Source organism: Bos mutus, chromosome 3, assembly GCF_027580195.1.
Source record: "Bos mutus isolate GX-2022 chromosome 3, NWIPB_WYAK_1.1, whole genome shotgun sequence".
Taxonomy (NCBI): domain Eukaryota; kingdom Metazoa; phylum Chordata; class Mammalia; order Artiodactyla; family Bovidae; genus Bos; species Bos mutus.
Genome location: NC_091619.1, coordinates 83,570,185 through 83,593,673, shown reverse-complemented (window position 1 = coordinate 83,593,673; position 23,489 = coordinate 83,570,185). Strand labels below are relative to the sequence as shown.

The window sequence follows — 23,489 nt, the reverse complement described above, 5'->3', positions numbered from 1 at the left end:
ACAGGCAGTGTACTGTTGTTAGTCATTCAGTCATGTTCAACTCTTTGTGACCCAGACTATAGCCCACCAGGCTCCTCGGTCCATGGAGTTCTCCAGGCAAGAACACTGGAATAGGTAGTCATTCCCTTCTCCAGGGGATTTTCTTGACCCAGGGGTTGAACCAGCATCTCCTGCATTGGAAGGTGGATTCTTTACCACTGAGCTACTTGGGAAGCCCACATTATACTATATTATATACTATACTATATACCATATTATACTATATAATAAAACTATTATTCTAAATTTCTAACATGAAGAAATATTATTTTATTATCAATAAAAATAATTTTAAAAAATAGCTATGCATTATGCCTAGAAGGTTGTATAAATTTTAGCTGTTATTATTGATGCAGTGGAAAGGACCCATGTTAAAGTGTGTCATGTAATCTGAGCATAAAACAATGGCTACAACACTTGTTGATTTGAATAAGGCCAAGATTGACATATGTATGTTTTTTACATTAATTCTCTTAAGTCATGGCAGCATGAGAAGCAAAGAAGGCTTAGGAAAGAGCTGAGAGGAACACCTACATTTACAGAGCAAAGAGCCCTAAAAGGAGACTTGGAAGAAATTCTAAGTAAGGTAGAAGAAAAACCAGAAGAGTGTGATCTTAGCAATAAAGTGAAGAGAATGTTGCCAGAGAGATGGCATAATCAACACCTCACATGCTGTTGAGAAAAGTGAGTTCTGAAAAGTGTCCATTGAGTTAAACCAAAAGGACATCATCAGGAAACCTGACATGAGGAATTTCCCTGAGGTAATAGAGGTAGACGCTAGACTGAAGGGGGTTGACAAAAGAGGAGGGATCAGAAACCAAAGGTAGGAAGTATAAAGACCTCTGTGAAGAATTTTGGCTTCAGGAGAGGAGAGAAATGGGGTGACTGGAGTACAATGTTGGTTTCAGATAGGGCTTTGTTATCGTCATATTTATCTTCAAAATATACAAATAGCTCATACAACTCAACAAAAAAATAAATAAGCCAATCAAAAAATGGGTAGAAGACCTTAATAGACATTCCTCCAAAGAAGACATATGATAGTCAATAGGCACATGAAAAGATGCTCAACATTGCTCTTTATTAGAGAAATGCAAATCAAAACTACAAGGAGATACCACCTCACACCCATGAGAATGGTCATCATTAAATAAATCTCAAATAACAAATGCTGGAGAGGGTGTGTAGAAAAAGGAAACTTCTTACGCTGCTTGTGGGGATGCAAACTGGTACAGTCACTATGGAAAACATTGTGGAGGCTTCCTAAAAAACTAAAAATAGAGTTACCATATGACTGAGCAATTCTACTCCCAGGCATGTACCTGGAGAGAACTGTAATTTAAGAATATACATGCACACCTATGTTTATAGCAGCAGTATTCGTAATAGCCAAAACATGGAAACAAACTAGATGTCCATTGACAGAGGAATGGATAAAGATGTGGTAATATACATATACTATGGAATACTACTCAGACTTAAGAAAGAGTAAAATAATGCCATTTGCAACACATGGATATAAGTAGAAATTATCATAAGTGAAGTAAGTCAGGCAGAGAAAAACAAATACCATATTATATCACTTATATGTGGAATCTAAAATATGGCACAAATGAGCTTATCTACAAAACAGAAATAAACATAGAGGTCAGACTTATGGCTACTAGTGGGGAGGGGGTAAAGAAGGGAAGGACTGGGAGTGTTGGATTAGCAGATATAAACTATTATATATAGAAAGAATAAGCAACAAGAGCCTACAATATAGCACAGAGAACTGTATTTAACATCCTGCGATAAACCATTATGGAAAAGAACAGAAAAGAATGGAAAAGACATTATAAACATGTCTATATTATATAGCTGAGTCATTCTCTAGACAGCAGAGATTGGAGCAACATTATAAATCAACTATACTCCAATAAAAAATAAAATTAAATAAAAGAAACTAAAGACAGTAGGGACTTTAACACATTTAAATGAAGAGCCAACTGACCAAGGAAAAGGAGAGGATATCATTGATGACGTAAGATGAACCCTGACAAAATGAGATGGAATGTCACTGAGAAGACAGAGACAGAAATGAAACCTCAGGGTCAGGTAGCAGGAAGATGGGTGAGGATGTAGGCAAATTTTAACATTTGGTGACAGGAGACTGGCCAAATTGCTGACAGCTTAAATTTTCTCTTTGACATACAAGGTTTCCTGACTACCTGTTGGGTCTCAAAAAAGGAAATGTTGGGGTAGCAGGTCTGAATTGAAGGGAATATGGCTTGAAATAGCTGCTATAAAGATAGCCGATCAGACAAAGAAGGAAGGTTGGCTGGACACAACCGAGTGGTCACTCGAAGGCTGGAGACCACGGATTTTGTGGCACCAGTTGGAGAGGATGCATGCTCTGCAGTCCTCGTGGAGATACAAGGCAGGCAGACAGTTTCATCCAGGGCTGGAGACTTGTCAGATAGGATGTAGCTGGATGACAATAGAGTAAACTGGGAATGTTGGGGGAGTGTATATTTAATATATAGTTCTTCAATGAGAGAAGACATATAATATACAGTCCCTGATCTTAAGAAACTTAATTTCATTTGGCTATCCAAAAATATAGGAGTAATAAAGTTAACAACTGATATAAACATGTTTCTAGAAGTCAGGATAGTGGTTACCTTTGCAGGGAGGTATAAAGTCCAGAAGGGAACATCAGGGGTGTTTCTAGGAATGTGGTACCAATTCGTTTCTTGATCTGGATGTCTGTTGCAAGGGTATTTCATGTTTGTGAAAATTCAGTGAGTGAGTGGTATACTTATGATGTGTACTTTATGTATTATATAGGTATATTTCTACAAAGTGTTAAAAGAAATTGGCATAAGATTTACATAAATAATATGAAATATACCTAAGTGAAGTGAAGTAAAAGTCACTCAGTTGTGCCCAACTCTTTGCGACCCCATGGACTATACAGTCCATGGAATTCTCTAGGCTAGAATCCTGGAGTGGGAAGCCTTTCCCTTCTCCAGGGGATCTTCCCAACCCAGGGATGGAACCCAGGTCTCCCTCATTGCAGGCGGATTCTTAACCAGCTGAGCCACAGGGGAAGACCACAAGAAGTATACCTAATTGGTATATAAATAAATGTCAATAGAATGCTACAGAGAATCAGTGCTATTTGAAGTTCTTAAGAAAAATAAGTAATTATACTTTGCAGGGGTTTCAAAAATAATAGTATTACTGAGCAAGTATATGACAGCCACATTATAGCCATTTACAAACATTCATTTATTTAATCTTTAGATCAGCCCTATAGGTAGGTGCTCATATTATTCTCATTTTAGGATGAAAAATTTGGGTTCAGAGGGTTTATATCATTGTCTAATTCTACCTGGCTTTGCAATGGTACAGCCAGGATTTAAATCTAAATCTTCCTGGTTGCATCTTGATTGTTCCAGGTGCCAGTAGAGTCAGGAAAAAAAGTCTGTGGAAATTAGGGAATATATGAGAAACAGAAATTAGAGAAGGCACCAAGCAGGAAGTGCAGGATTTAAAAGCAAAAATGGTAATGGGGCAAACAGTTAACTCTTCTGGATGAAGACAAGGAGAGTTAAATCATTTTTGCTTTCATGACCTTTAAAATCCTTTTGTGGGCAGTCTTAGGATAAAATTGCCTGAGAACTATGAAATATAACTGCCTGTCTGTTAAAACAGCCATAGTGTATGTAAAATTAAAAATAATCTGTTAAATCTGTTTAAAGTAAAAGCTGCTTTAAAAAAACAACAACATGCATAACACTTTCAATTTATCATGAAAAAGACTCCCCAGCTGAGAAATGGCATGTGTCTGCTGTTAGCACAATTTGTCAACACGCGTTGGTTGATATGTTGTTCACAAATCCACAGTTCTTTCTTCTAGGCTTGTGTGCTATCTACCTGCACTGTTGAAAATAGAAATTTGCCATTTCAGAAAAAGGGAAAAACAATGCCATCAATACTATCTTGGAAACAAGACACAGCTAGCTTCCTCATATGTACTTCTAACCTCAGCTGCTGCTCTCAGGGGTGCTGTGAAGAGTTTAGTGTCATCTGGGAACTACAGCAATTAGGGAGAATGACAGTATGGCTGGATGATAAATAAATGAGGACAAAATTGTCCAATTGTTCCCTTTCACGTTGGGCTCTTCCTACAAACCAGTCTTTTATTAGAGCTCAGAGTCTCAGGATTAGACTTTAGTGCTACCCTCTATTAGAGTTCAGACTCTCAGGATTAGAAAGAAACATGGCAAGGGTTATCTAGCAGCATCCTCTGCCCAAAGCAATGTACAGATCCCACACTGGCCCCACCTCCCCTGCAACCCCATCTCACCAGATCTCACATTTGATTTGGATTACACCCCTGCTGAGAACATCAAATCGCAAATGGAGGACCCAGGGGGCTCAGCAAAAAGGTCACCAGATGCCACGTTAAAGGTCTGCCAGCCTTGGCAGAGACTCAGTGCTGCCAGTTTCCAACTGAGTACCATCTAACAGGCCTCCAGCCCTCTGGAGGAGACAGCCCAGAGTGTGCCAACATAGTGAATGGGGATCTAATTTCAGTAAATGAAAGCATGTTCTTATTTGGAAGTAATAACAGATAATCGTCACAACCAGACTTTTCTCTTTTAAAAAGACAACAACAAAATAAAAAATAAAATGCGACGGGAGGGGAGTGCAGCTGAAAATCTCACTAAACTCCATGGGGAAGCTGAAATGTAAAGCTAGTGCTAACTTAGAAGATGTTGTTGTAATGGAGTGTGAGGGTTTTTTGACTCTTTAACGCCATGGAGCCATCCATATATTATCATCATTGATGTTTAGTCTTCAGAAAGATTTTTAAAGTACATTAATTCCCAACCTATGCCCAAATCCTTTCTTCATCATTTAATTATGCTAGCTAACATGCCCTAAATTCTTATTTCATGTGTCAACCACTGTGTATAAATTCATATACATTTTTCATGTTTTACTAATAATCTTGAAAGGCAGGTGTTATGATCGTCATTGCACAGATGTGAAAACAAAACACCAGAGAAGTTAAGTAAATTGCTCATTGATAAACTGATAATAGGTAGAGATCTAGAAATCAGACCTGGGTCTGCATGCCTCCAAAGTGTATACTCCTTCCTTCACATCTCTCCTCAATTTCACACCCATAATAAATAAACTGACTACTGCTAAACAACAGAATGTTGATTCTCTTTTAAAATGTTAATAAAAAACAGCACATATAAAAGTACCTAGTCCATCTTCCAACCTAAGCATCGAGTCCCTTTCAGAACACCTAAGTAGCCATCCTTCAGCTTTGATTTGTACCTTTCCAGGAACGAGAGGTTCATCACTCCCAAAGTTATTTATAAAGTATCCCATTCATAGCACTGAGCCACATTCTGACATCAATGAAAATAACTGAACTGTACTTTTCATGGCATTTACTCTATACTGATTTATGGAATAAAAATAGTGTCTCAAATTGGGGTCATTTTGGCTGCAAAATTAGTAGCCAGTTCAATCACCAATTATTCTTTGGTATGATTTACTTTTTTTTTTTTTTTTACCTCTTTTTCTTTTCTTTTTTAAATCGAAGTATAATTGACTTACAATGTGATATTAGTTTCTGACATTGTGGATGCTCAGTTGACCAGTTGTGTCTGACTCTTTGTGACCCCATGGACGGTAGCCACCAGGCTCCTCTGTCCATGGAATTTTCCCAGCAAGAATATTGGAGTGGTTGCCATTTCCTCCTCCAGGGCATCTTCCTGACCCAGGGATCAAGCCAATGTCTCTTGCGTCTCCTGCATTGGCAGACAGACTCTTTACCACTGTAGTAATTTATTATCATTATAAAACTTACTCCATATACAACTATTATAAAATGTTGGCTATATGTCCTGTGCTGTACATTTTATACATACTTCATACCTATCAGTTTGTACCTCTTAGTGGCCTTTACCTATTTTCTCCTCCTCCAACCCTTCTGCCCTTCGGCAACCACTAGTGTGTTCTCTGTACCTGTGAGTCCTTTATGTCTTGCTATATTTGTTCATTTGTTTCACTCTTTAGCTTCCACATATAAGTGAAAACATACAGTATTTGTTTTTCTTTGACTTATTTCACTAAGCATAATATCCTCCAGTTCTATCCATGCTGTCACAAATGGTAAAATTTCATTCTTTTCTGCAGCTAAGTAATATTCCATTGCCTATATACCACATCTTCTTTATCCATTCATCTGTTGATGGACACTTAAGTTGCTTTCATTTCTCAGTTAATGTAAACAATGCTACTATAAACATTGGAATACACATATATTTTCAAATAGTGTTTTCATTTTCTTTGGATAAATTAACTCATAGAGATGATATCCCAATATACCTACTCTTCTGAAACCTTCTTTTTACACTTAATCCAATTCTACAGCATTAGACATATTTATGCCATGAAGGTTTTCTTCTGTTTTGTTTTTTAGCTCTACATTACTACATTCTTTGGGTTGCAGTGAGAATCTAACCCACTCACTGTCTTTAGACTGTGTTGTCTTCACAGATCTCATAGTTAGGTGGAGAAAGCAGACATTTAAACAAAGTTATGATATAAAATGATAATTAAAAATATAGAGTATGTAAAAGAGATAATCACAGAGGGCTGTCAAACTGAATCTGCTTAAGAGGAATAGAAATGAATCCATGAAGGAAGTTATTTTTATGAGAGAAGCTGAAAGAAGGGCTTGTTCTTAGAGAAAAAGACAGTGATTGAACTTCAGACCACCTGTAGGGTGCTGGATAATAAGACAGAAACTTGGGTCACTCTGAACTTATTAAATCATAATTTCTGAAAGCTGGACAAGAAAATTCTTATCAAACATCACTGATGATTCTTATTTTTATTATATTTTATTTTTTACCTTTACAATATTGTATTCGTTTTGCCATATATTTGAATCAGTTCTAATGAGGTGGATGAAACTGGAGCCTATTATACAGAGTGAAGTAAGCCAGAAAGAAAAACACCAATACAGTATACTAACGCATATATATGGAATTTAGAAAGATGGTAACAATAACCCTGTATATGAGATAGAAAACATCACTGATGATTTTTATGTACACTAAAGTTTGATAAACAATGGCATAGAAAATGAAAAAGGAAAGTCTTTTCCATAGTTGTGAAAAATATACACATAATTTCAGGCAATGTTTAAGGATGCGAGCTATATGTCCAAGAGACCTGGTTTTGAGTCCTAGCCCCAAACATAACTTGTGTGACTTCTGGTAAGTTATTTCACATCTCTGATTTTCAGTTTCTCATCTGTGAGATTAGGAAAATGATACTTATTAAGATACGATGTATTGAACATTTAGCACTGAACCTAGTTCCCAGTTAGCCCAAGACAAATGGTAAGTTTTAGTCCTAAATCAAAGTGCTATCTCCTTTATCAACACCTTTCTAATTCCGGGTACAGAAGGGATGAACTTTCCTTTTGATCCCCAAACTTTTTTTGTTGATAGGTAAAACTAAAGTTCATAGGATCAACATTTCATAGTTCACAGGAACCGAGGAATACTACTTAAATGGATAAAAAGAGAGAGTTAATGTAATCTCTCCAGCTGCCTTGTTTATTTACTAATAATTGTAAATACAAGTTATAGAAGTCACCTACCTTTAAAAACAGATTAATTTGTATTTAAAATCTCTGATAACGCACAATTCTTTGGAATCATTTTCCTTAATTTTACAAAAACAAAAAAAACCCAATACCTACAACATTGTTCTATCAAAATGTCCTCAGGTGACTTATTCCTAGGAGCTGTGCAAACTGTGTTGTTTTAAAATCTTTGTGTTGACAGTTTCAACTGTTTGTTGTTGTTCAGTCGCTAAGTCATGCCTGACTCTTTGTGACGCCTTGGACTGCAGCATGTCAGGCTTCCCTGTCCTTCACTATCTCCCAGAGTTTCTCAGATTCATGTCCACTGAGTTGGAGATGCTATCTAACCATCTCATCCTCTGCCACCCTCTTCTCCAGAATCAGGGTCTTTTCCAATGAGTTGGTTCTTTGCATCAGGTGGCCAAAGTGTTGGAGCTTCAGTATTAGTTCTTCCAATGAACATTCAGGGTTGATTTCCTTTAGGATTGACTGGTTTGATCTCCTTGCTATCCAAGGGACTTTCAAGCGTCTTCACCACAATTTGAAGGCATCAATTCTTCAGCGCTCAGCCTTCTCTATGGTCCTGTTCTTATATCCATACATGACTACTGGAAAAACCATAGCTTTGATTATACAGATCTTTGCTGGCAAAGGGATGTCTTTGCTCTTTAACATGCTGTCTATAGGCTTGAAATTTAAAGTCCTTTGCACTTGTATTCTTACATTTCTAAACAAGATGACTGTGAAACTGCCTGGCCTCTATATCAATTATCTCTGTGCTTTAAGGCACAGTTCTGAGGCAGGGCTTCTATCCACCCTCAGAGGATGAAGTGCAAACCATTCTCCTTTCTGCAAATACCTTCTGGAGACATCCACAGGGTCTATGGGAATGAGGAGCAATAATGATTAATATGTGATTTTGTTTAATTATGTTGAACTAAACAGGGGTATGTAAAAAGACCATGTATTTGAAAACTGCACTTTAGGAAAGGAGGGGAAGGTGAATAGGCAGAGCACCAGATTTTTAGGGCAATAGTACTCTGTATGATACTATAATGATGAACACATGTCATTATACATTTGTGCAAACCCATAGAATATACAACACCAAAAGTGAAATTTAAGGTAAGCCACGGAATTTTTGTGATTAAGATGTGGTAGTGTAGGTTCATGAATTGTAACAAATGCGCCACTCTGGTAAGGGATGTTGATAATGGGGAAAGCTACATGTGCGTGAGGGCAGGAGATATATGGGATATCTCTGCATCTTCCTTTCAATTTTGTCATGAACTTTAAACTGCTCTGGAAAATAAAGTTCAAAAAGAAGTATTACATTAACACAAATCTGTGCTTTCTCAAAATTATAAGTAGTTACACTATACGCAGTAAGATATATATGTACACGTACACACACGAGCTTAAGTTTTGTTTTACTCTCAAACCAAACTGTGGTTATACAATTTTGTGATCTTTTAAAATCTGCTCCAGTTGACAATATCACATGGATACCTTATCCATCAATGTTTATATCTCCACAAGAACATTTGAAGTATCTAGATAGTTTTTCATTGTATGGATATACATGAGTTTATTTAACTCATCCTATATTATTTGAGAATGTTTACTGTTTCCAGGTTTTTACTAGTTTAAATATTGCTTATCTGCTGGACGTTTTCCTCTGCTCCTACTTCCTTGCCTCCTCTTCAACTCCGAGAAGCTGACTGCTATGGACTGATTAGCCGGTCAGCTCTCATGTCCTCTGATTCTGACTGGTTTGGCCCTGGCTCTCCTGGGAGAGATGGCTCTCCCTGTAAGAGTGCTTCAAACTACTTGTGTCTCTTGCTAGAAGGTCACTATTTTTCTCTAGCTCAAGAATGTTGTTCCCTCCTCATTAACATTCCCCTCTTTCCATCTTGGCTTCCTGGTGGCTCAGTGGCAAAGAATCTGCCTGCCAATGCAGGAGATGTGGGTTCCATCCTTGGGTCAGGAAGATTCCCTGAGGAGGAAATGGCAGTCTACCCCAGTATTCTTGCCTAGAAAATTCCATGGACAGAGGAGCGTAGTAGGCTATGGGGCTGCAAAAGTCTGACATAACTGAGAACACTTGCTTCCCATCTCTGCAGACCCATGGTTGTGATAACCTTGCAGCTGCTAGCCCATGATTCCTGTGCCCTGTCTTGCAACTCTCTTACTCTTGTAACCAAATCCTCCTTGAATTATCTTAATTTATATAATCTGTTTCCTACTGGACACAGACTAGTATATATCTTGATATTTGATATCAAACCATTACATCCACCAATAATTGTTTCCACAGAATTGATTCTTAGAAGAAGACTTTATGCCACAGAAATACACTTTTAAAGCTTTTGATAAGTATACTTAAAAACCGAGCAGCATATGAGTACTCTTTTTCCTAAACCCTTGTCAACCCTGGATATTTCCATTATAAAAAGATCAGTTTGATTGGTAGAAAATAATATTTCATTGTTGTTTAAATTTCTTTTATTACCACTCAGGTTAATTCCCCACCCCAGTCCCTCAACCATACATATATCTAATGTTCTTTCTTTTCTTCTTTTATGACTTGCCAATTTTTTAAACTGGGCAGCTCATATTTTTCCTATTGATTTGTAAGAGCTCTTTATACATAAGAGGAATAATTTTTTCCTGTCATATATATTTTAAATAGCATTTTGTTTTTGCCTTTTACTACTTATCATATTTTTGGAAATGTAGAATTTTAAATGGTAAAGTACCAACCTTTACTGCACAGTCTCAAGATTTAAGATCAATGGCCACCTATTTTTTATAACATTGATATGACATTCACTCACACAAAGCCATATACTCTTATTTAAAGATCTATGCCTATGTTTTGGGCTGGAGGCATATGTCCAAAACAATATCTCATGCTTCTTTATACTTCTCATAGTGCTAGAATAATGATAATAACTTAAAACCTATTGTAGGAGATTAATTAAAAAAAAACACAGCGGAAAGGTCATAGGAGAAGTATGATTTTAGCATATTATTTTATTTCTTTGAACTTGTGAAAATAAAAGCAATAGTTTGTTCTCTGATATTGTTCTGTTTTAGGGAGAGACTGAGTTCATGGAGAGTAAGGTAATATGTAGATTATATAGAATGAAATGCAATAAACAAAGATAAGATATTACAAGTAGTTATTACTTTTTAAAAATAGGATGAGTAGGTATGTGAATTTTTAAATCACAAAGTTTACCCAGGTTTTATATAGGGAATATAATTGATTATTGCTACTGTTAGGTAGTTAGAATAGGAAACAGGAGTCCAAAATGGCAGTGGCTAAAAGACGAGGAAGGGAAAAGCCAGTGAAAATAGAACAAAGGAAGGTCCGAGGACCGGAGTGAGGACCTCAGGTAGAACAAACAGCACTCCTGGCTAGCCCAATTTACATAGGGCAGGGCCGGGGGGAGGAAAAGACATACAAAATGAGGAGCCAAAGGGCCAGGTTTCTCTCTCTCTTCTGCATGCTCGCACGCTCCCCCACTTTCTTCTCTTCGCATCTTTGGGTTGGCATGCCCTCACACCTCGAGGATGGATTTTCCCTCTATTTTCTAAATAAAATAGAGCTGTAACATGGAGCTGTAACACTGATCTGTCTAAAAGCTATAACACAGTCTGTTCAATACCTGAGAGCTATAACACGGTCTGTCCAAGACCCAAGAGCTGTGGTGTGCCGAGGGCTTTAATGTCCATCACTTCAAATCTTTGTTATGATGAGAATACACTCGCCTGACACTACCATTTCCTGCCTGGATTACCATAATGACTCCTAAGTGGTCTCTCTCATTTTAATATTCCTGTCTCTTCTAGTTTATCCTCCACATAGCAGCCAGAACCATTATTTAGAAAGTGTAAATTTGATTGTGTCCTCCACTGCTCTCAATTTTCCATGTCTTCCCATTGTACACAGAACAAATCCAGTTTCTAACGTGGACCACGTGGCCCATGATCTGAGTCCTGCAGGCCTCCCTGACCTCATTTCCTCCCCTTCTTCACTACCTCCACCCGCACTGACTTCCTTGCTCCTCTTTAAGCATGCCAAAAGGCTTTTCATTGCCTGTCCCTGCTGCCCAGAATGATGTCTTCAGCTATTTGCTGAAGTAGAACTGTGTAGAACTGTGGAGGCTAGCAGATAATGATGAACACCTGTGGTGTTGCTGGGTACAGACTGGATCTCATGGGTGAAAAATCAGCAGCTATATGATTGCCTTGATCTCTGAGAGCTGTGTTCCTGGAAAGTGATGTGGTACTTTTTTTTGAGGCAGGCAAAAGGTGGCCGTGTACCAAAAAAGATCTACTTGGGCTCCAGGTGCTGCTCATCTTAGGTGCTATTTGTAGCAGTTGTTGGGAAAGAGAAATATCTGGAGAACCTGGGGCCCATGGGAAGCTGCAGCCTCTTCTTCTAGGGCAGGAGAAGGAAGAAGAAACTATGAGTTTTATGGAAGATTGAAATATGGAAAGCCTCATGCACTGGGACAAAGCTATGCCAGTCTTAGCCAGCTCACTGCTAGCTAACCATGAATAAATCTCATTGGATAATTCCCACTCATCTTTACATAGTCTCAGTTAAGTGTCACTTGCTTAGAGAGGCCTTCTGAGAGCACCCCTGTGACTTCACATACCCTCTGGGCCTACTGTATTTTCCCTCATTGCGCTATCTTCATTTGAATGCTTACTATTATATATTTGTTGTGTGTCTTCTGTCACTAGAACTTTGGGTACTCTGCTGGGTCCCCAAGGCTAGGCACTCAGCAGATACTCAATTAATATTTGTTAATTGAAAAGATGCTGATTCCATACATACATTACTTTCTAAAACTATTAATACTTTAAAAGATTTCAAGAAACTCAGAAATACTGGCCTTCCCCGGTGATCCAGTGGTTAGGAGTCTATCTGCCAATATAGGGATCACAGGTTAGATCCCTCGTCCTGGAAGATTCCTTATGTCCTGGGGCAACTGAACCCATTTGCTACAACTACTGAAGCCCGCACACCCTAGAGCATGTGCTCTTCAACAAAAGAAGTCACCTCAATGAGAAAGCCATGCATCATAGGGAATAGCTCCTGCTCACCTCAACTAGGAAGCCCATGCACAGCAGCAAAGAGCAGCCAAAATAAATAACTCATTAAAAAAAAGAAACTCAAAATATTGTATTAATATGAAGGACTTTGAGGGATTAAAAAATGACAGAATATGGGCTCCAGGAGAGTCATGTGGAAAAACATCAGAATTTTGTATTTATTGACTCTAAATATCAATATATGTGATACACAGTTGCAAGTATTTATTGCTTCCCTCAGAGCTCAGTCAGTAAAGACTCTGCCTGCAATGCAGGAGATCCAAGTTCAATTCCTGGGTCAGGAAGATCCCATGGAGAAGGAAATGGCAACCCACTCTCGTATTCTTGCCTGGAGAATCCCATGGACAGAGGAGCCTGGCAGGCTACAGTCCATGGGGTCTCAAGAGTCAAATATGACTTAGTGACTAAACCACCCATAAAGGAGTCAGCTTCCCTTGTGCTTAACAATTCTATACCAACAGCAGTGTAACTATGGAATAAAATGCTCTGGGTCACTGATTCTTGGCACTGGAAGGAACTATAGAGGCCAACTGTATTCATTGGAAGCATCTCTACTCACAGGAGTTTCTTGAAAGGAACTCAATTCCTGTTTTATTTAACAACTCAATTCCCAGGTTCTATAAATGTTCTCCTAGGCCAAACCTCACACCCTGGAGATTCCATAATGCTACGCTTTTAGTGCCTGCACCTTCAGTGTGCCAGGATGAAGCACAGTATCCCCTGGTGACAGATCTAGTTCTGAGTATGATGCCCACCCCCTCACCCCCACATTCCTCTATCTGGACACCTTTGGTTCATGCTGAGCTTATTAAACACAAGTGTACTGGGGGAGCCTTCCATTTTATCTTCCACTCTACTTCTGGTCATGAAATATATGTGGGTTTTCCCCAAACCAAGCAATTCTTTGACATTACTTGAGTGTCCTACAATTCCATTCTGACACTATCTACCTGGAATTGGCAAAGACCCCACAGGTTAAGGTCTCAGTCACACAAGACTGCCCTACTTCCTTCAGGTGTCAGGCACAAGTCCAGGCTGTTACCTGTATCTCTGACAGGCTAGCTATAAATCAGAGTTCCCACAATTTCCTTCTCAGGCTTGATTAATTTACAAGAGTGTCTCACCGAACTTAGGCAAACCATTTACTCATTAGATGATGTTGTTGTTCAGCTGCTAAGTTGTGTCCAACTCTTTGCAATTTCATGGACTGCAACACCCAGGCTTCCCTGTCTTTGACTATTTCCCGGATAGTTTGCTCAAACTCATGTCCATTGAGTCAGTGATGCCATCCTCTGTTGTCCTCTTCTCCTCCTGTTCTCAATCTTTCCCAGCATTGTTGTTTTTTTTTTTTTTTTTTCAGTGAGTTTGCTCTTTGCATCAGGTGGCCAAAGTATTGGAGCTTCAGCTTCAGCATAAGTTCCTCCAATGAATATTTAGGGTTGATTTCCTTTAGGATGGATTGTTTTGATCTCCTTGCTATCCAGGGGATTCTCAAGAGTCTTCTCCAGTACCGCAATTTGAAACTATCAGTTCTTCAGCTCTCAGTCTTCTTTATGGTCCGATTCTCACATTCACATATGACTACTGGATAAACCATAGGTTTGACTATATGGACCTCTGTTGGCAAAGTGATGTCTCTGCTTTTTAATACACTGTCTAGATTTGTTACAGCTTTTCTTCCAAGGAGTAAGCATCTTTTAATTATGTGGCTGGAGTCACTAGTTTACTGTTAAAGAATACAACTAAGTGACAGCCAGATGGAAGAGATGCAGAGAGCAAAGTATGTGGGAAAGAGAATGGAACTCCCATGGCTTCTGCAGACATAACACCTCCCAGCACATAGGTGTGTTTAGCAGCCCAGAAGCTCTCTGAACCCCATACTTTTGGGATTTTTAGGAAGTTTCAACATGTAGTTGGGATAAATCTTTCACTCAGCACCCAGCTTCTCTTCCCTTCGGGAGGATAGGGAGCAAGTTTGGGCTGAAAGTTTCTAAGCTTTTAGTCAATGTGTGGTCTTTCTGGTCACAACCTCCATCCTGAAGCCATCCAGGAGCCCACCGAGTGTATCCTCATTAGAACAAAAGACACCTGATCACTCAGGAAATTCTAAGGACTTTACAAGTTTTGTGTCAGGGAACAGAATCAAAGACCAAATAGTAAAACAAATGATACTTCTAGTGTTCTTATCTCATAGAAAATTGAGAGAGTTTTAGGAGCTTCCATGCCAGGAACTGGGTGGGATCAGAGACCAGTATGTATTCTTTCTTTAAGAAAATTATCATTATTTTTGGTCATGCCACAAGGCTTGCAGCATCTTAGTTCCCCAACCACAGATTGAACCCAGGCCCTTGGCATTGAAAGAATGGAGTCCTGACCACTGGACAACCAGGGAATTCCCAGAGCCCAGCATATATTCTATTACTTTGTAGCAAGTAAATCCCAAGCATTTATTGTATATAATTATGTATGTGTGCCCTCATCTAGAGACTTTGTGTATATTTCTGTAGATGTCATCTTGTTGGTTTGAGCTCATTTTCCTGCTATATTTTCCAAGCATTCTACTATTTACCTGCTTACTGAAGTGATTTATCTGTCTTCCTTTAGTTGAGGATTAAAAAATGTTGACTAAGAACTGAGTCACACACAAATCCTGCCAACCTCTCCACCTCCAGAACATTGTGTTTAAATCCATTGTTCAATCACTACCAGGTTGGTTTGTCATCTATCTTAATACTATCCAGTCTAGAACTCTCTACCTATTTCAAAACTTTGTGAGAAACGTGTTCCTAGTAACTCACTGAAATCAACAAAGACTATGCTTTATGACTCCCTTCATTTGCACCACAGTAACTTCATCAATAAAGAGAATGGGGCCAGTTTGGCATGTTCTGTTCTTGGTCAAAATGGACTAACTCTCAGTGGTGAAGGCCTTTGTGTTTTGTAGTCACATCTAATATATTTAATTCTTTGGCCTGTGATTTTGCCAGGGATTGTCTATAAGCTTCAAGTTCCATGATTTCACTACCAATGTTTATCTCTTTTAAGAAAATGAGAATATTTGTCTCCTATCATCTGGCGTATTTTCTCCTGGATCAGCTGTCCCATTAATCATCAGGGTTCCATAGTAACAACTTCATGCTATTTTAGCAACATGTGCCTTTAGATATAGATTTAAAGCACTCAGTATTGTCTTTCTGGGCTCCCCAGTTGGTGCTAGTGGTAAAGAATCCTCCTGCATTGCAGGAGCTACAAGAGACTCGGGTTAGGTCCCTGGGTTGGGAAGATACCCTGTAGTAGGAAATGGCAACCCACTCCAGTATTCTTGCCTGGAGAATCCCACGGACAGAGGAGCCTGGCAGGCTACAGTACATGGGGTCGCAAGAGTTGGACATGACTTAGCGACTAAACCACCATTGTATTCTAACTCATTAAGCTTTCAATATGTACAAGACTTTACACTCAGTACTGAGGGTAAGGTTGTGCACACAGAATTTACAGTTAAATGGGGGACACATAAATGCATAGAAAATTGTCATTGAGCACGGCGATCCCTAAGGATGCTATGGGGGTCACGGGAGAGGGAAGCAGGCAAATCCAGGGCTGGTGGTGGTGACACCTGATTAGATTTGCATTTTAAAAAAGATTGTTGTTCAGTTGCTAAATCGTGTCCAACTCTTTGGAACTCCATGGACTACAGCATGCCAGATTTCCCTGTCCTTCACTATCTCCCGGAATTTACTCAAACTCATGTCCATTGAGTCGGTGATGCCATCCAACCATCTCATCCTCTGTCACCCCCTTTTCCTCCTGCCCTCAGTCTTTTGCAGCATCAGGATCTTTTCAATGAGTTGGCTCTTTGCATCACGTGGCTAAAGTTTTGGTGCTTCAGCTTCAGCATCAGTCCTTCTGATGAATATTCAGGCTTGATTTCCTTGGTTTGATCTCCTTTCAATCCAAGGGACTCTATGTGGTTGCTAGCCATACTTAAGAACTAGTCTTCTCGATCTGTAATTCAATCTGTAATGATGCAAAGGCCTCACCTGGGAATTGACAACAAAGCAGATTCTGACTCAATATGTCTGGAAAGGGGCCTGAGAGTCTGCATTTCTAGCAAGCTCTCAGGTGAGGTTGATGCTGATGGTCCATAGACTACACTTTGAAGAGCATGGATCCAGAGAATGAATCAGAGAATGAGATGAGAGGTGGGGATCAGGATTGGAAGGCTGGTGTAGGGGTCTATGAGGAAAATAATGATGCCACAAACTGAGGGACACTTAAACCTATATATTGATCTCCTTGATGAAAAATATGTGTTCTAAGTAGGCATTGATCATTTTCTGTTTATCTCCTGTTAATCACTGTACAGGCTAAACTAAAAAATGAGAGGAGTAAATTCCAGGCTTAGTTCTTAATAAGTGGCCTCACTTTAAGTTCACTGAGACCTCAGTTGTTTCACTTCATCTGTAAAATGGGAGACTGGTTGTTATGGTTTAAGTTCTATCCCCTTACCCCAGTTCATATTTTTAAGTCCTAATTTCCAGTATCTCAGAATGTGATCTTATTTGGAAATAGGGTAACTGCAGAAGTAATTAGTTTAGATGAGGCCATGTTAGAATAGTAGAGCTGTCAGCCAACTGACTGGTGTCCTTATGAAAGGAGGAAACCTGTACACAGACACATATTATTTCTCCAATAAGGAGAGAGACTTGGAACAGCAGGATTCCTCCTGGGCGCGTCAGAATGAGCAAGGCTCTGCAGACACCTTGGCTTCAGCTGTCTAGTCCCCAGAACTGAGAGGCAATACATTTCTGTTAGTCTAAGCCACCCATTTTTGGTGTGGTCATAGAGGGGTCCTAGAAAACTAACAGACTGATTTTGGTTTGTACTTTGAAGATCATATTTATGTCTGACACGCCATCCATCTTTCCACACAACCTGTAAGACATCTGAACTAAATGTGGTTACACATTTGTAAAGCAACTATACTCCAATAAAATTAATTCAAATAAATTAATAAATGTCATTACACAAGAAGATTTCTGTTTTTCCATCCAATATTAATTTATAATTTTTCTTTTTAATCCAGACTTTTCTTTTAGAGATTTCTTTCTCTTTTGGCTTTTATTTATTTTTCTATGTAGATTTTTTTTACTAATAGGATCAGTTGATTCAACTCAAAGAAAATACCATCTTGAGACCCGGGCTGAAGGGTGTAGATGTAGCATGATTTGAATGTTTTTTAGAGACAGACTCTGGAACATGCAAAGCATGCTTGTGGTGGGTCTGTCCTTACCTCAGCAACGAGAAGCCTCTTGAGAGTTATTTACTTTTGAACCATACAAGAATATTTTAGGAAAGCTTGTTAACTGTCCTATGTCATTCCAGCAACAGTAACATCAAGTCCATAGAAACAAACAACAAAACTTATCTTAATATTAAAAAATAACAATTATCTTATTGTCTGTCACAGAAGAAACAGAACTGTGTTTTTTATTTCCCAATTAATGTAACTGATGTACTGTACTCTTATTTCCAGAATCTAAAATTTAAAGAATAAAGAGAAATAAGGGCACCTTCTTATAAGAAAGATGGAATTTTTCTCTAATTTAAAAGGAAAAGGACCCTTCCTCTCCTCACCACCCGATTAGGAACACATTAGACTCTGATACCATTGGAAAAAGGAAGGAGTTGGGGATGTTGGGGTTAAACAAACAACCTCAAAGAGGAATGGAATTAGTAGACTAACAATGTCTTCCAGGTAGAAGGAGAATTGAGCAAAGCATTCCTAGTGATCTTATTTACTTTTCTGGATAATGACGAATTTGTCAAGATCTTGAAGTAATCACTTACTCATCAGTGTCTCAGTTTCTTCATCTACAAAACAGAGATAAACTGGCATAGAATATAAAAGGGATGGCAAGTGTTTCATAGAAAGATATTTGATTTTTTAATTAATGTCATATCTATGGAAACATTTGCTTCAATAATAATAGCAGATCCATTTATTAAGCATGTGGAATATGATTTCCCTGTAGCTCAAACAGTAAAGAATCTGCCTGTGATACAGGAGACCTGGGTTCTATCCCTGGGTTGGGAAATTCCTCTGGAGAAAGGAATGGCAATCCACTCCAGTATTCTTGCCTGGAGAATTCCATGGACAGAGGAGCCTGATGGGCTACAGTCCATGGGGTCACAAATAGTCGGACACAACTGAGCAACTGACACACACACTATATATACTTCTAGGCACTGGAAAGATGTTTTGCATACTTTTCTCATTTTTTTTTCTCATAACAACCCTACTAGGTAGATGAGCTTTATCTTCAGTTGATAGCTGTAGAATCTGAGGCTTGAGATGTTAACTCACTTTTTCAATGTCAAAAGGCTAGAAAGGCACTGAGGCAGGATTCAAACTCACATCTCTTAAGTCTGTAAGGATTCCAAATACATGACTCCTGCTGCAAAGCTCACTTCCTGTGCCATGGCAGACATTACTAGTTGACTACAGTACTGACTTTGACATGACTGAAGCAACTTAGCAGCAGCAGCAGCACAGTAGTCACTTTGGAATCTCTTGGGGCCCTCACTTTACAATCTCTTAGTACTGATGGTAGGGAGGTAAAGCCCATTTCCTCTCTAAAGCCCATACTCCATAACAGTAGTCCTAATAGTCTCATCTTCAGGGATTCTGACTTAATAGGTCTTGAACCCCACATCTTTATTTTTAAGGATTCTCCAGGTGATGATAAGGATTCTCCACCTGATGATAGCCAGGTTTGGTGTCCACTGCTTTCTGAACCTATGTTCATTGAGGCTAGATCTTACAGTTTGTCTATTTGTTTGGTCTGTGGGTTTCTGAAAGAGAAGAAAGAGCTAAGGAAATGATTTTAGGAGGGAAAGGCACTTATTGACTACTATTTATGGAATGTCTACTAGAAGAAAGGCAGGTCTAGTATTGTCTTTTTCTTATGTGAACTATCAAAACTCCACAAGGAAGAATTGGTCAAAAAATGAGTGAATTTTAGAGATATGTGAGTGTCCCCCTTCAAATGTGACTGTGATGAGTTTGGAGGAAGAAAGCCCTCTTAGTTATGTTCTTAGAAGCCCCTGCTTACAGGAGTATGGAATTCAAGCAAAAGTAAGTGAAACTCTTAAATTTATGATTAATTACTAATCCCACTCCTTTAATTCATAACAAATTGACTAACAACCTTCCTCCCTCCCTCTCCCCACCCCCAAAAAATTACTACATGTGGTAGATTACAAACTTGATAAGGAGAAGCAGCAATGGCCCATTAATATGTATAAATGGCTCAATGCTTATATTTCCCATCTATCTGGAAAATCAGCTCAAGTAATTAAAGAGCATGGGGAAAGAGCATCTTTGTAAGATGAAAAATTCAGGTAAACACTGTGCATAGAAGTTATCAACACTATTTTACTTTTACGGTTGCATCTTAATGACTTAATTTTCCACAGAGAGCATTTTTAAAATGTAAATTTCTAGATTAAGAAAAGCCTAAACTTCATTATCACCCAAGCAAAACATATTTTTCAAAGAGTAAACTTACATTTTTGGCTTCTCCACAAGGTATCGAAAGTGTTTACTTCCAATGATTTTTACCATCATCTCAGGCATCGCATTTGATCCACGGGGAGTCTTCCAAACTGAAGACATAATTCTCCAAACCTCTTCAAGTCCTTGGGGGTGGAAAATAAATAAAACTATTCCTCTGGGTTTTCCACTAGGCAACTGTAACATCCTTGTCAATAATAACAACAATAATAATAGCGAGTCCAAGTCTATTACCTATATTATAATCTCACTTAATCGTTCCAAAAAAAGCATGAGAAAGATATTCTTAATTACTATTATCATTCTTGTCTCACAGTTGAGGGAACAGGCATAATGTAGCTAAGTAACTTTTCCAATATCACATAACAGTAATTAGCAGAATTGGAAATCCCATCTAAGAGGTTTGCGAAACTGGTTGACTGAGCCATTCGGTGATTGTCTTCCTATTCTACAAGTCACCAGATGGGTTCTAATGAGGTCAGAGAGGAAAGTAGGGCTTTACAAGGACATGTGAGGAACTCAAATTCAGTTCTGATGCTCAGTATCTCCATTTATGAAACCAGAAGAATTCCTGTGCTGCCCTCTGGATTTAGTAACAATCCAATGACAACATGCATCTGAAGGAGCAATGTGCATAGAAAAGAGGGATTTTTTGCTGATCTGATTTTTCTACAATGCAGTGAATCTAAAATTGAGACCCTCCACTAATATTCACTGGGAGTTTAATCAGGTCTGCTGCCAGGGCAAACAGAAGTTCTATAAACCTGGTCCCAGACTAACCATTCCCTGTTAGAGCCTCTTAGAAATGGAAAGATCTTTAGAAATAATTTCTTTTTTTTAAATGAAGGTTTTTAAACATTAAATTTTGTATTTAATTTGGGGTATAGATAATTAACAGTGTGATAGTTTCAGGTGAACAGCTGAGGGACTCAACCATACATACACATGTATCCATTCTCCCCACAATTCCCCTCCCATCCAGGCTGCCACGCAACAGAGAATAGCCTCCAAAGGCTCTCTTTACAGATTGGGAAACCAAGGCCCAGAGAGGGTGTTAATTGACCAAGGTCACACAGTGATTGACGGCAGGCCTGGCTCCAGTACTTCGGTCTGATAACTAAAGCAGGGTTCTTCCCAAGACCCCAGTTTCACTTAGTGTGTGGTCAGCAATTGGATCTGCTCTGCGAGGTTAGCCCCCCAGATAGATTCTTTGAATCTGTCTGGAAGCTTCAAGGACCAGAAGTGATTGTGGAGTCCCCTCCACCCAAGAGCTGCGTGTCACTCCTGAGTCCTTTCCCCGGGGCGCTGAGACCCGGCTGCCTTACCGCTCCGGAGGCTCAGGGGTGCGCCTTCAGTGCTTCTCCCCAGGATTAAGACCTGAGGAGGCCTGTGGGGACCAAGGTGGGGCGGGGGCGCCCCTCAGGAGTCGGGCCAATCACAGGCCCCGCTGCCGGGCGGAGGCAGCTCCCGCCCCAGGTAGTTAAGGACGCAGAGGGCTGTTGCTGGGCTGGGCGGGGACCAGAGCTTCTACCTGCCTGAGGCTGTGTGTTCCCAGGGTGTGGCTGTTGACTGGTGAATAGTTTGGATATTCTTTTCAAATCTGAGCTTCCTTCTTGAAGTCCACCTCTTTCACCTGTGTGGTCGCGTCTATCCTTCTCTTTCCCTTAAGCTTCATTTCCCTTTATGAGGTGTGCATACAGCCAAAAATCTTCCTCTTGTCTCTTTAAATCCAAGCTCCTTCATTGTCTGGCTAAATCCCTTCTTTTTCCTGAGGTTCAGTGTCAAATAACTGCAAAATGGGGGGAAAGTACTAAAAGGGACATAAAGGTAAGTTGGTGATTCAATTAAATAAGAATATTTAAAAAAACTAATTTGTAGTCATAATTTGCCACATTCCCCATTTGAGACAGATGACTATTACCTTATACGTTTTTTGTTCAGCTGCCTCATCGTGTCCAACTCTTCGAGACCCGATGGACTGCAGTACACCAGGCCTCTGTCCCTCACCATCTCCCAGAGTTTGCCCAAGTTCATGTTCATTGCATCGGTGATGCTGTCCCACTGTCTCATCCTCGGTCGCCCTCTTCTTCTGCCTTGAATCTGCCTTGAATCAAGCTCTTTTCCAGTGAGTAAGCTGTTCACATCAAGTGACCAAATTCTTGGATTCAGCTTCAGCATCAATACTCTTACTGAGTAGTCAGGGTTGATTTCCTTTAAGACTGACTGGTTTGATCTCCTTGCTGTCCAAGGGACTCTTCTCAAGAATCTTCTCCAGCACCACAATTTAAAAGTGTCAATTCTTCTGGTGCTCTGCCTTCTTTATGGTCCAGCTCTCACAACAGTACATGACCACTGGAAAGACCAAGTGCTGTGGTTAGTTGCTCAGTCGTGTCCGACTCTTTGCGACCCAACTGCAGCCCACCAGGTTCCTCTGTCCATGGGGATCTCCAGGCAGGAATACTGGAGTGGGTTGCCATGCCCTCTTCCAGGGGATCTTCCCAACCCAAGGATACAACCCAGGTCTCCTGTGTTGCCGGCAGATTCTTTACTGTCTGAGCCACCTGAGAAGTCCAATAGCCTTGACTATATGGATCTTTGTTGGCAAAGTGATGTCTTTGTTTTTTTAACACACTGTCTTGGTTTGTCATAGCTTTCCTGCCAAGAAACAATCGTCTTCTAATTTCATGGTTGCAGTTATCATCCGCAGTGATTTTAAAGCCCAAGAAGAGGAAATCTATCACTGCTTCCACCTTTTCCCCTTCTACATGCCATGAAGTGATGGGATCAGATGCCATGATGTTAGTTTTATATATATATATATATATATATATTAGTTTCAAGCCAGCTTTTTCACTCTCCTCCTTCACCCTCATCAAGAGGTGCTTTAGTTCCTTTTAGTAACATTATAATTTAACAATTACCAATAAAGTTTTTTTTTTTTTCTGTTTTAAAGATTAAGACTACAAGGCTTGAGATATCTAGAAATTACCCAAGACCCCACAGAGGCAATTGATGGAGGCAAGATTTGAATATAATCCTACATATTCCAAGATTTCTAGGCATTTTTAATTATGT

The 23,489-nt window shown here is 39.4% G+C and overlaps 1 protein-coding gene across 3 annotated transcripts in view; it reads right to left on the bottom strand.

Annotated features, from left to right (window-relative positions):
* The window catches only part of C3H1orf87 (chromosome 3 C1orf87 homolog), an 83,108-nt gene extending 61,232 nt beyond the window's left edge, over positions 1 to 21,876 (bottom strand). For all 3 annotated transcript variants that reach the window (XM_005891229.2, XM_070367938.1, XM_070367939.1), the window contains exons 1-2: positions 21,740 to 21,876; positions 20,410 to 20,539 (exon numbers count right to left, since the gene is read on the bottom strand). In XM_005891229.2, coding sequence (XP_005891291.1) covers positions 20,410 to 20,516 — 107 coding nt within the window. In that variant the 5' untranslated portion in view covers positions 20,517 to 20,539; positions 21,740 to 21,876. The remainder of the gene's footprint in view (positions 1 to 20,409; positions 20,540 to 21,739) is intronic.
* Positions 21,877 to 23,489: the final 1,613 nt, after the last annotated feature.